Genomic DNA, 13860 nt, shown 5'->3' with positions numbered 1-13860 from the left:
TAGGGGGAGGTGGCCAGCGCAGCTCCTTACGGTACTTCGCCAGGCACCGAAGAAGGCGGGCCACGCCCCCTCCTCCTCGTGACCTCACTCCCGCGCAGCTCCGGTCGGGTAATAGCTGATGTTGCTCGCTCGTTAGGGTCCCGCGGCTAGCCTCTCCTAGGCCCCGCTTCAGCCACTACTGGAGCGGGTCGAGCGGCACGGCGACAGAGTGCACGCCGCGCGAGCTCAAGAGCAGCGGACAGAGGCGAGTGCGCGACCCAGGGCGGACGCACAGCTCTTTGGCGGGGGAGGTCCTCGGGGTCCACGGAGTGCGGCGCAGGTGAGCGCTCGAGCGGCCTAGGTGGGGTGGGGAGGGTGGGGGCCACAGAAACGGGCCCTGTCCTCCAGAGGGTGTCCCGATGAAGAGATTCCCCAAGCACTCTGCCGCTGCCTGCTGCAGGCCCCAGAGTGAAGTGCGGCGTGACCACCTCGAGCCTTGAGTTCTCTGTCTGCCGAGTTGCCACCTGCTGCACCCGCGGCCATCAGAAGGCTCCACGCGGCGTGGCAGGCGGGGAATGACCTGCTGCTCCCCAAGCCGCGCACTTTACCCAAGCTCCGGATTCCTTGCAGTGGCGGACAATACAGCTGAACCAGTTAATGCACCAATTAAAGTCTAACAATGCAGTTGAGAGAGACCCGGTCGGAGAAATTCAGATGATGTGTTGCGAGCCCCTTCGGGCACCTGCGACTTTTTCTTGGAAATGTCGTCCGTGTGCTTCTCCATGTTTTATGGTATCCTAGGTGGCCCTCTCCCCTGTGACCTCTGTGGAGGCAGTGACTGTAGTCTTCTTTGTCCAGAATTAGCACTTAGTGCTCAGTAGCCGATGGTAGGGTTACGTACTATGTAAAGGATTCAAACCGTCCATTGACAGGCAGGGCGGTAACCAGTGAATAGTTTACTATGAAAATGTGGGCAAAAGGAAAGCAAACACTGTTTCAACTTGAAAGACAGAGAAAGTAGAAATGCCATGTCCCCAGCGGGGAAACTAATTTGATCGAGGATAGTAAGCCATTTAATAAGTTGCATTTGATGTGCATTTGAGAAATCCTTGTAATAACAGTAGAAGGTTGAAAATGTGAGTTTAATGTTCAGTTTGGGGAGGGTCAGGGCTAAACATTTAGATCTAATAAGCATATTAATGATCTGTTTGGTACTTATAGTCATGGACATGATAGATAAGAAGTGGATGGATGAGGAGCAAGGGAAGAAAATAGAGGCACTGTCAGAATTTCAGAGAGGATCAAGGATTGATCTATGGTGTGGTGAGATCTTTAGCACGTTAGTGGGCTGAGAAAGGGTGAGTCATTGAGGGCAGGGGAGTTGGAGATTGCAGATGTAAAAAAAAAAAATGGGACTGATAAGCTGAGGTCCTGGGAGTTTGGAGGGTTCTCCTTTCCTGGTCTTGTAAAGGAATAGGACACTTCTGAGAAGATAAAGGAAAAAGATGATGGGTGTGAAAATTTAGAGAAGTTCGTTTTAGGGCTGGGAGGGTTGGGGAGAAGGGGGATGAACGATGAGCTGCCCTTGGCTGGTGATATTGAAAGCTCAGTGATTTGAGAACTCAGGTTGTTCGCTATGTCTGTCAGTTAGGGTCTAGGCAGGAAAGCAGAAAACACACTGTATTTCAACAGAATTTAATCAGAAGAAGTGGTTAAGTAGCTCCTGGAAGAACAAAAAGCAGAAAGGAGCAGTGAAATAACTAAAAAGTAAACTGACGGAAGAAGTTACAGCGCTTAGCTAGATCTGACGCTCAAAACAAGGGAAGCCATTGGGGTTGTCATGACTTAACCTTAGATGAGAGACATTGTAAAGCTGGTGTTGACAACTCCAGAGCTCAGAGGAGGAGCTCCGTGTTAGTAGATGTCCAGCACCTGGAGGGGCACCTGTCTGGTTAGTGCTGGTACCTCTGGGGTGGTTGTTACCAGGCTGGTCCTGGGAGTGCTAGAGACTGGGACCAAGGGCCCCTGGAAGGAGGAGGGTCCATTGCTGGGGCGGCATTGACTGGAACAGCAAGGTTGCAGGAAAAAGGGAGTCCTCACCTTGTGCCTTTACCTTCCAAATTATGCTGGGTCCAGAGGGTATTGATGAATAGAATGCAAGTTTACAGGAAGACATTTTGATGATCTTATCATGGCAAAATAACAGCATAATTAGCTAAACCAGCATGAAATACATCTCATCCCCTGTCGCCTGTTTTCATCTCTTGCTGTTCCTTGTTTCCCCGCCTCTAGCCCAGACGTTCTCTCGTCTCACATCTTCCTGTCCTTTCAGATCTATGTCAGTGGTCATCTTTGTGGTGTCTTTAGATGAAAGATAATGTAATTTTTATATTCTTTGAAAAAACGCAGGCTTTCTATACAGGATTAGATCTACATTAAAAGTTTGCATGGTAGAATACGGGTTCAAAGAATTCCCAGAAATTCTTAAATATATATGTCGTGAAACCTTACAAAACCATCGTCTGCCTTGATTCTCTTCCTCGCTTCTACCACGTGTGGTCTTGACTTCCTCTTAACTCACATTTTATGTTGCCTCATTCAAACTGCGCTTAATCTGCTGTGTAGTATAAGAAATGACCTGTATATATTCTCTCATTGTCATGTGTACAAAATGCAAGCTGAGAGAATTCACCTTGGATTAAGGTGACAATTAGGCCCGTGTGGTCTATGTAATTGTCACTCCTAACATAAGTTACGGAATTCTCCTTATAAACCTTAAAGCGGTCTGGATATAAATATCTAGCATATAAGCTTTTTTTTTCCCCTTTTAGATAATGTTGTGCATTAAAGCAAGTCTGATTTTGCCTAAACCAAAGTATATTTCCTGTTGATCATTCATTTCTCAGCTTTTCTGTTGCCCTGGCGAAAACGAGACCAGAAAAGTGGAGTTACGTGAAGTAGTGATATCAGGTTATCAAGCTCCTCCAATTGTTGATCATCGTTTTGAAGGATCCTATTGTAATTTCGTAGTGTCTTTTCTCTCTGAGAGCAGTAAATGCTTTTCTTTATTTCTATGTTTGATTTCAATTTTAACTTTTTAATTAAGATAAAAAGCCAGTTTATAAATGTAGGTGGTGATATTAAAGTAATTGTATTTTCTCCAACTGCCAAGTATGTATACATGTAGACTTTTATACAATGTTGTAAATCTGTCAAGTTACAAAGATATCCTCATGTGCAAAAGTAACATGTTTTCTCATTCATTGTGTTCTTTGCTTCCTTGCAAAGTAACTGATGTTAAATCTTTTTTGAAGAAAAAATTCTGAAGTTGAGAATCTTGCCTCTTCCAAAGAGTGAGAATGTAAAATAGATTTCACAGCCTCACTTTGTAGACTCTAGATTTAAACAATTGGTTAGGTTGCTACCACTTATCTCTCTGGGGGTTCAGATTACATCTTTTAATTTTTTTTTTTTCTGATAATTCTGACTTCTCTGCTCCCTGAATCATTTTGCTTGTACTGGAGTGTCATTTGTTGTTATAAAGCTGTTTTTATTTCTCAGAGAAATTAAAGCTTCACTAAGGGTATTTGTACTTTTTTAAGGCATTGCTTCATCATGAGGAATCTAAAGTTACTTCGGAGCCTGGAGTTCAGGGATATTCAGGCTCAAGGGAAACCACGGTGCCTCTGTCTCCGAGCCGAGCAGGCGACAGTGCTCATCGGCTCAGAGCATGGACTGGTGGAGGTAGACCCTGTCACGAGAGAGGTAAATTACTGATGGAGGTTATTTGGGTGAATTCTGATATCTCCCCTTAATTATATTTTGCTACTAATGTATTTTAGGTGATGACATTCTTAGTCCCTTTTCTCCCGACTGTAGATTTTAGAAAATCATAGTTTTTAGCTTCATGTTTTATTGGGTATCTCCAAAGAGACCAGGTATTTGTTTTATGTTTGCTTGGCAAAAGAAGCATATTAACTGTTTTCTTTGTTAAAGATGGTAGTGTTGTGATATTTCTCAAGTGAAAGTTTGGATTTTAATCTAGGAAAAAAATTTTTGAAAGCTTTTGTATTATAAAAGAAACATTAAAAAAATGTTTTACTTCTAGAAATGTTATGAATTGTTCTTGAAAGTAGATTTACTTAATTTGCTTGTTTGTCTTGGTGAAAGGTGAAACATGAAATTCCTTTGGTGGCAGAAGGCTTTCTCCCAGAGGATGGAAGTGGCTGCATCATTGGTATTCAGGACTTGCTGGATCAGGAGTCTGTGTGTGTGGCCACAGCTTCTGGAGATGTCCTGCTTTGTAATCTCAACACACACCAGGTAAGCAAGAGAGACCAGGGAGGAGGAAATCTCAGGCATCCTCAAACGTCTTTTTTTGGTATGTCACTAGTTTTTCACAGATGTTTACAATATCGGGAGCCATAATATTTAGGCATTTTGCAAATTAGAGTCTTTGCATTTTACAGTTCTTTACAGAAAACTGTTGGCATGGTTTCAGGATTCTTCTTAAACTCAGTTTTGTCTGCTGCATCTATTAACAATGAGAGCATTCCAGATAAGAACAAAACCTCAAACCTCAAACCCATTCTTGTGTGGTGTGGCTCCCCTCTTGCTACAATCCGATCCCGAGTTGTAACCCTTACTTCTCAGTTTAGGAAGTCTTTGGGATGTTTAGATGGCTCGTGTTTTCTGTTACGAATGCTGATAGGCCTCTCTTTGATGACTGACTGTAGAGTCCCTGAACTGCAGGTACTAAGGTGATACGTGTTCATTTTGTGCACATTTTATGACTATCAGAGGTGATAGATTTCAATGACGTGCCTCCTTCTCTACTCTAGCATAAGGCTGAGTTTCTGAATTTCTTTACTTGCCTTGATAGCTTTTTAAACTTTGTTAATAACTCCCTTAGCTGTGATCTCTTTAACATTGATGTGTCACAAGAGTTATATTACTAACCGTGGGATAATAATAACAGCTGGCATTTACTGAAGGTTTACACTGTGCCAGGCACTTTTTAAAGTATTTTTCATCAGAATTACATGAATTTTGTAATTTTTCATTATAACTTTATGAAGTAGATTGTTGTTTCCTCATTCTTCAGAAAAGGAAATTGAGGCTAGGCCAAGGTCAAACAGTTTTCGGGTGAGATTTGAATCCTGGCAGTCTAAATCTGGTACCTTTGCTTTTAACGGTTCCATTTAGTACAATAATAAATCTTCCTCTCAGTTCATGGTAAGAAACATCAAAGCCATCCAGTATAAATTGGTATTTCTCACATTTAAAAGGTATTCTTTTACTTGTAAAACATTTTGTAGAATTTTTTCCTAATTACCGAGCTCCTGTAATCCGCTGGTCTCCGTCAGATGGTGCTGATCTCCCTATTTATGGCATCAACGTGTCTGTAAGACAGAATCCATGTTCCTTCTTGTCCTTATCAGACAGTTCACTGTCTGTTTGCCAAATTCCTTTTTAGCCTCACCTCCCACCCCTATCATCCCTGTATACCTTATGCTTTAGTGGCAGCTGATTTTTAACTGCTCTTTTTTATAATTTTATGCCTCAACACCACATTTCCCAGCCCCACCCCCACCCCCACCCCCGCCGGTCTCTTCTTCCTAGCCCTGTTTCTACCCTTTAAAGCACCTCCTCAGAGAGCCTTTCCTGAACTAACCTGGACCATTTGTCATTCTCTGCTCTGAGTCCCCACTTAATTCCTGGAGACTGTTTCTACCCTTTAAAGCACCTCCTCAGAGAGCCTTTCCTGAACTAACCTGGGCCATTTGTCATTCTCTGCTCTGAGTCCCCACTTAATTCCTGGAGACCTCAGTTACAGCCCTCACCCTACTGTAGAGGCATCTTTTATCTCCTTAATGGGAGGAATGGAGTGGCCGTCATCACATCCAGTCCCCATGATCTGTATCACACCTGGTCTTTTAATATCTGTTACTGAATAAATGTTTATTGCTTAATTTCATCTTGGTGTGTTGTGAATTATTTTGTTAAGGTCATAATAAACATTTATCAGGGTGCTTATATTTTCATATTTCTCTTAACATTTTAAAATGTCTCTCTCAGCTGGAATGTGTCGGGAGTGTAGCCAGTGGTATCTCTGTCATGAGTTGGAGTCCTGACCAAGAGCTGCTGCTGCTTGCCACAGGTAAGCATGTCACTGGTCACTAACTCGTGACTTTATAAGACATGACTCCTGACAGCTCAAAGACTTAAGTTTTAGGGTGCTTAGATTTTAAAAAAACATTTCTTGAAACAATTGAGGTAAGTTTTACTTCTTAACACATTGTTTTAAAAAGTTGCTGTGAAGTCTGTAGTTATAGTTTAAAATGTCAGCAATGTTTGTTTTAATATACTCTTAAGAGGAAGAGTTGCTGTATAAAATAAACTGATTCTGAAAACTGCTCTTCCGGTCCTTTTTTTTTTTTTCCTATAAGTCTTTTCATTCCGGCTGAGATTCTGTAAACTAGCACCCTGATGAGCTATACACTCAAAGAGGTATCTTGGTGACTGAACAGTTGCAGTTAGTGGAGGAGGAAGGGCTATGTACACTTTTATGTTAGCTTGACATACATAAATAGCTGAGAATAAGCACCAGGTGACTTACCCAGTCAAAACTTTTTTTTTTAATGAGCGTCAGAACATTTTGAATGAAATCTGTCTTCCCTATTTCAATTACAAATTCTTCCACTTCAGCTCTGTATCTTGCAGTGCTGTAGATACTTACAGAACAGCAGATTTGTTAAATGAGAACAAAATCATTCTTGTTTGTGCTCCTTCAAGGTCAACAAACCCTAATTATGATGACAAAAGACTTTGAACCTATCATGGAACAGCAAATCCACCAGGATGATTTTGGTGAAAGTAAGTATAACTTTGTCTGAAACATTTTGTGACTTTTCTTGCAGACTGATAGTCATAAGCCCAAAGAGCTGTGAAGCTTAAACCCTGACTTAATTAAGTGTCTGATAGCCCAGTTCCTTCAGTTCATTCCAGCTCTTAAAAGGCATACCTCTGGTGGCTCTTCAGGTCTGAGAGTCGGCTTTGTCAGTAACCGGGAAATAATAATCTGTGCTTATAGATTGGGTTGTTATTGCCCAAACCCCTGATGGGCTTAGTCTTGGGGTTTGATGAAAAGGACTAAACTGGCTGGAATAAGAGCATTTCTGATACACAGTTTGGGGGAAAATACAAGAGAGGTGGGATAAAGAGCTGACTTCTGTTCTATTGGTTAGTTCTGAATGGTCATGGGAACCATCAGAGTGTTTTCTTGCACTGATCTAGCTGAGATGAAATGGGCACTAGGCTGTGGAAGTATTGAAGAGAGTAAGAGTGGAGATGCTTCTTGAGTCTAAGCAGCTCTGACCAACTTGAGGGTCCAGGTAGCTGGCTTGATTGAAGAGAGGATTAGGGGCGATGGTATTTTAAATTTTGCTGAGTTCTCACCTCCTGTCTTCTCGTTCAGCCAAATAAGAAATCATTTAGAAAATTGCTACTCATTTTTTCATTCAAAAATATTTTTTTTTTTTTTTTCAGAAATAATGTTTGAGTAGGTACTGTGAACCCAGCAGTGTGTTTGATACTCTGGCTAAAACTGCTTTTCCCTTAAGGGGTCCTGTTAGTTCAATAATAACAGAACATTGCAAGTATTAGGGTAGCATGAGGAGAAGAAAGGAGTCATGGGGAGGGAAGACTTCCCAGAGGAGGCCAACTTGAGCTGAGCTCTGGCTTATCTGGTGTTGGGTAGACGAGGGTTGAGGGTTGGGGAGTGGTCCAAGTAACTGAATCAGTTCTTTCCAAGGCAGGGATGTTTCATAGAAGCCTTTGACACATCTTGACTGATTCAGGCAACTGTGAATACTTAAGCATTGCTTAGTGACCGGATATGGATGTGGAATTATATAAAAGGGAGAGATTTTGATTCAGTTTGATAGAGAATTTAGACATTGAATTATAGGAGATCAGTCATTAAAGGTTTTGATGATGCTCGGTTGATCGGTAGAGAGGGAAGAGACTGGAGACAGGGTGATCTGGTAGGAGGTTGTTACAGGAACCCAGGTGAGAGATGAAGGTGGGTGTGGGACTAGAAAAGGGGAAGAATGCAGGGAAGTTTTGATTCTCAGTGAAGATAGGAGTACATTGTTTGGAATTATGAGAAACAGTTTTGGAATATACGTGCCTGGTTCCTCTTTTGCCCTAGCTAGTTTGAGAAATACCAGTTTAGAGAATGAAATAAATAGGCTTTGGGTGTATAAGGTGAAGGAGAAAGTTTAGTTGGACTGTAGCCAGAAACTCAGGTTGTGAAAATAAAGATGCCAGTATCTGAGAGGAAATGGGGAAGTGTGGTCTGTAAGAGGTGGGTGGCGAGTTCTGTTTTGAATTTGTTAAAGGGCCATATGGGATCACCACACGAAGCACGTGAATTAGAAAGGGCTGATGGCTCAGCAGAAGCCAGAGTTGTGGACTGGGAGTCACTAACAGAAGCTACAGTTTTACTAGCTCAGGGAGCAGGTATGGTGCTGGATCTAGGGTCCAGGGTGGGACTCTGGGGCAGCCAGCTTTGAGGATAGTCATAGAGGTTGTCGTAGAGGTCAGAAGCACACAGGTTTGCATGGGAAAGTGCGTTCTCATTCATCCTGCCAACTTCATAAGTCTGATAGAGTATATCAAAGGAGGAGGAGTCCAAGTCAGGGTCTTGGGTCTTAGAAATGCATTTGTCAGTACAAAAAGTCACTGTGTAAAGTGGTGAATAGATATTTTTCTTCTAACCCAAGTGTCAAACTTGTTTTGTAAAGAGCTGGAAAGTAATGTTTTTCATCTTTACAGGCCATGTGGTCTCTGTTGGAACTGTCCAACTATGCTGACTAGTGGGAAAGCACTTAGAGATAATATGTAAAGAAATGGGTTTGGCTGTGTTCCAGTAGAAGTTTATTTGTAATGATGCAGGCTGTAGTTTGCTGATTTCTGCAGTAGTCCCATCACTATTATCTGATCTCCCACTGGGAAAGGTTTTTTGCTTCCCTCCAGACCCTTTACCTCTCTGTGGAAACTTTTGCGTGGAAACCCAGGGGCATGCACCAGGATAGGCACTACTATTTGGATACAACAGCAGGGCATGCTCTGAGGTGTGAGCCATACAGTACTTGGATGTGCCCAAGCCAAGCGGACAGGAAACCGTCCTGCCAGCCGTAATTCATAGAAATTATAAGCAGCCCTGCTTTAGCACTGTCAGCGTCAGTTGTAGGGAGGAGGTATTGGGTCCTGAATCGGATGGATGCTCTCGAGGACATCTCTGTTGGACCTCTACAGCTGGAGGATGCCAGATCCTACTTCCAGAACAGAAGAGCTGCATCATTTCAGCAACTCTGACTTTATGGTTTATGTAGTAAGCTCAGCATTATGATTTAAAAAGAAGCCCAACCTGAAAGGCAGAAGCCCTGTGATGTAATTTTGGCCTCTGTCCCTGGGGGTGTCTCAGTCTCTCTGAGGAGTTGAATTCCATAATCTATGATCTCCATCACTAGCAAAGAGGTTGGATACATTTAGCGAATTGAACATTTAAAATTGGAATTTTAGTACCGGCTCTCGTGTTTCGTCTTCTCGTGTTTCGTGTTTTTGTTATCCATGGAGGTATCACATAGATTCTTCATGTTTCATTCTTACTTGTAAAGTGCAACAGATTGCTGGCTGACATCAAGGGAATTTATATATGATGGCAGTAATGCTCCAAAATAAGGGTATTTCAGAGTCTTCAAAATCACTGAGCATGTAATGTGGAACATAGGTTTTTAACATCTTGACTGCTGGTCAGTTTATTGAGAGGTCTCAGAGGACCCAACTTCATGAATCGGCTCTTATTTTATTTAGCTTATTGACTGTCTTGCATGTTCTCACTCAATTGTTCTCTAGGCAAGTTCATCACTGTTGGTTGGGGCAGGAAGGAGACGCAGTTCCATGGATCTGAAGGCAGGCAAGCAGCTTTTCAGATGCAAATGGTAAGGTTGGTCTGATGGATAAAGAACTTTGTTTGGAACAAATAGAAGTTCTGCTGCCGCTGCTGCTAAGTTGCTTCAGTCGTGTCCGACTCTGTGCGACCCCAGAGACAGCAGCCCACCAGGCTCCCCCGTCCCTGGGATTCTCCAGGCAAGAACACTGGAGTGGCTTGCCATTTCCTTCTCCAATGCAGGAAAGTGAAAAGTGAAAGTGAAGTCACTCAGTCCTGTCCGACTCCTAGCGACCCCATGGACTGCAGCCTACCAGGCTCCTCCGCCCATGGGATGTTCCAGGCAACAGTACTGGAGTGGGGTGCCATTGCCTTCTCCGAAGTTTTGCTACCCACCAGGAACTCTTGGGTGTCCAGATGTTACAGAAAGGGATCCAACTGCTCGCTGCTCTAAAGTCAGTCAAGAGGCAGGGTTGGTGGAAAGAAAAGTTTGCTTTATTCCGGATGCTGACAACTGAGAGGGGGAGAGGGGCGCGCTCCTCTCCAAAGGCTGGCATTCCCTGCCCCCCAGCCTCACCCGAACAACCACTGGGCAAAAGCTTTAATAGGCCCACTGACAGGACTACATGCAGAAACAGTAAAGTCAGCTCTGACAGTCACCTTGAAATTGATCATGCTGTTGTCTGATCAATGTCATCTTGATTATTTTAAGTACAGTTAATCTTTAGTTCTAGGGTCAGTTTGTTCCCATTTCTTTGAGGCCAGTTCTCAGAATTGCAGCAACTTATGTCATGGCTACAGTCTGGTCATCATGTAGTTAACTTCTTTCACCTAGTGGGGGTTTTAGAATCCATAAGATAGCTCACAGGATCTGGCTCAGAGAATTATTGATGAATTAAAGGCCCTTGACTGTGCTTAATGACTGAACTGTTACCACTTAGTCTTGTTTGGCTGTTTTCCTTTGTTTCTTTGTTTTTCTCACTTCTCTGATTGAATTTATTGTTTAGCTGAAGTTTTTCCATGGACAAAAGGCAAGCTGAGGCCATGGTGGCGGGGATGGGGTGGGGGCAAGGACCACCATAGGGTCCTGCTGTTTCACAGGTAGAGGGTGGTCATGGGCGTAAGCTGTTGAGATGCACTAGAGAATGAGAAAGATCCTCTTTTTCTTTTTTATTGCCAAGTTAGTCAGTTTTTTTTTCCACAAAGAGAATAATTATAACCAATATTTATTTTTTAAAAAAGTCATCTCAGATAGAAATGAAACACTCTGTATCCCTTCCTGACACTCTTCTGCTTCCTCCCTAGAAGGAGCTACTGTCCTGTATTCACTGTTGAGAATTCTCGTGCATGTTTTTATACTTTTCCTACATATGTTTATATTAGATTTTTTTTTTTTTTTCTGATTTCTCTTCTTGGATGAAACTCTTATGTTTTCCTTCTTTCTGGATACATTTTGAAGATAGAGTCCACAGGATTTATTGATAATAGAGCAGATGTGGGGTGAGAGGGAGATGAATTGAGGATCATCCCAGGATATGGGCCTGTAGAATGGAATATAATGGAAGCATTTTTGTCTGTACTACATGGGAAATTTGCCTGAGCTGACCTTCTAGAACAGATGAAAATCATACTCTGCCTGGCATTTGCGTTTCCCATGCATAATTTATTTCATGTAGCGCATACTTTGTCTCAGCCCTTCACTGGAGGAAGTTTGCGTTCTGTACTACAGAGCAGTGTCACTGAGAATAAATCTTGTTAGGCTGCTGTGTATTCCCTGCTGTGCCGATTGTGGCATTAGCACCATTCTGACTTAGCTTTCCCTGGAAGGTGATGAAGGCTGCCCAGGTGGTCACTGGTCCCCAGCCCCACAGAACTGGCTTCTGTCTTCAAGGCTTTCAGGACTAAGATGCAAGTAGCACTTGAAACCTTTCTTCCTTCTGTGCTGCGGAACGAGGCGCTTATCCATGTTTTCATCATGGCTGCTGGCTTAGCTCCTCTAGCTGTTCCTTGCCCACCTTCCTCTCATCTTCTTTCTTCTGTGCACTGTTACAAAGCTTACACAGTAAATAACATGCTACTCTCTCAAATTTAGACAAACATTTATTTCTGTGTATAGTTACCTGATAGAGTCCTTAGTTTAATATTTTTAATATCTAGGTCTGCAGCTCTTCCTCTATTGCTGTGCTTAGAGGCCACTTTCTAATGCCCAGAGAAGGATTTTGTTTTGTTTTAGGTTGAGGATTTCTGGGTCTAAGGGCCCATCTAATAGGGTTCCTGAGGGTTCTGTGAAACTCATTTTCTAAGTAGCTTAACCCTTATATGAAAGATTAAACTTTAATAGCCTGAGACTGGTTAGATTCTAGATCATTTAAGGCCTCCAGTAACATCTGTGTTTTTCCCTCTCTTTAGCATGAATCTGCTTTGCCCTGGGACGACCATAGCCCACAAGTTACCTGGCGTGGCGATGGGCAGTTTTTTGCTGTGAGTGTTGTTTGTCCAGAGACAGGTATGGAAATAAATTGCTGCAGCTAAATAAAACTTTTAAAAAATCTGACTTAGGTCAGGGAGTTTTTCTGCCTTTTGCTCCGAGGGTTTCCTTTCATTATATGACGTAACCATGTGCTGCCTTAGGTGTAAATGCATAAAGAAAGCATTAGAAGAGTTCTTTGAGGCTGTTTGGTCCAGCCTCCTACATATTAGGTACTACTTTTTAGCAAGGTTAATCTAGCTGGCTTTGTAAAACCATGACAGCTTTTATTAACAAGGAAGACGTTTGGGAAGTTCTGACTTGACAGCATTTATCACAGTGCTCCAAGTTTTGTTGTTGTCATTTCTTCCCCCTCTTCCTACTGCACAGGGGCTCGAAAGGTCAGAGTGTGGAGCCGGGAGTTCGCTTTGCAGTCAACCAGTGAGCCCGTGGCCGGACTGGGACCTGCTCTGGCTTGGAAGTGAGTGGGAGCAGGAGCCTTGTAACTTCCTTCCCAGAGAGTTTCTTGGAACGAGGGTAGGGGTGGCGGTACCTATTGAATGTAGGTATTTATAAATCACAAAAGGATAATTCCTTGTTCTCATTTGACTATCAGCCTGTATCTCTCTTAGTTTTCTGGAGTCTGAATGTGGTTTGAGTAGTAGATTCTGAGCTTCACAGACCTCATCATTGCAAGGCCCACACGTTTTGTAGCTGTAGGCAGCGCCTACAGGAATCCACTGCGTAAAACAGAAAGTGGTGCTTGGAAGGGAAGTCGCAGTCTGCAGAGTTCGGTGGGGCAGCAGAGCTTTGGTGAAGACTAGGAGAGGGATGTCCATTCTCTGCACAAGCTCCCACACTAAGGGGACCTGTTCGCTGAGGAACAGGCAGGCTGGATTTGGGCCCAGTTCACCTGTTGGCCCAGTACCCTTTTGCAGGTCACTCCTTGTCATACTTGGCTGTCCTGATTATAGATAGAAGAAATAGCTTCTGTTTCAGAAGCATCTGTTACAGGCAAAACCTAGGTCTCTAGGTTTTAAACATCTGTTTCCCACCAGTGTTTGAGTGGCAGTTGGATGATAGTGCAAAGAGAGAGATGTATTTAAATTAAAATTCTAGAGACAGATAAAAACAAGATGCAGCGATCAAGCTATTTTCAGTAGATTGAGAAGTCTTTAAGACTACTTACCTGAGCATTACTGAATGCATGGACTATTACTGAGTACATGGAATATTACATGGAATATTACTGAAGACATGTAATTGAAGGAGAAGTAGGTTGTGGCTTTATTGGACATTATACTGGGAATGGTTTAAATAGTTTATTGATATTTTTCAAAAGTCAGCCAAGTGCAGTCTAAATCTGTGATGCTTTGTGGGCAAATAGAATCTTTGTGTGGACAAATCAGGAAAAGGCACTGCCTTCTCTGGGCAGATTTAGTTCCACACTAGGGTGACT

At 42.8% G+C, this 13860-nt stretch overlaps 1 protein-coding gene across 1 annotated transcript in view; it reads left to right on the top strand.

The window, feature by feature from the left end:
• The first annotated feature begins 48 nt into the window (after positions 1 to 48).
• Positions 49 to 13860, top strand: part of ELP1 (elongator acetyltransferase complex subunit 1) — a 62939-nt gene continuing 49127 nt past the window's right edge. The window contains exons 1-8 of the mRNA XM_070795234.1: positions 49 to 319; positions 3582 to 3744; positions 4150 to 4302; positions 6058 to 6139; positions 6775 to 6855; positions 9901 to 9986; positions 12344 to 12440; positions 12792 to 12882. Of these exons, the coding sequence (XP_070651335.1) occupies positions 3595 to 3744; positions 4150 to 4302; positions 6058 to 6139; positions 6775 to 6855; positions 9901 to 9986; positions 12344 to 12440; positions 12792 to 12882 (740 nt within the window). The 5' untranslated portion in view covers positions 49 to 319; positions 3582 to 3594. The remainder of the gene's footprint in view (positions 320 to 3581; positions 3745 to 4149; positions 4303 to 6057; positions 6140 to 6774; positions 6856 to 9900; positions 9987 to 12343; positions 12441 to 12791; positions 12883 to 13860) is intronic.

Source organism: Bos indicus, chromosome 8 (genome assembly GCF_029378745.1).
Source record: "Bos indicus isolate NIAB-ARS_2022 breed Sahiwal x Tharparkar chromosome 8, NIAB-ARS_B.indTharparkar_mat_pri_1.0, whole genome shotgun sequence".
Lineage (NCBI taxonomy): Eukaryota > Metazoa > Chordata > Mammalia > Artiodactyla > Bovidae > Bos > Bos indicus.
This window is presented reverse-complemented; position numbering and strand designations above follow the sequence as displayed.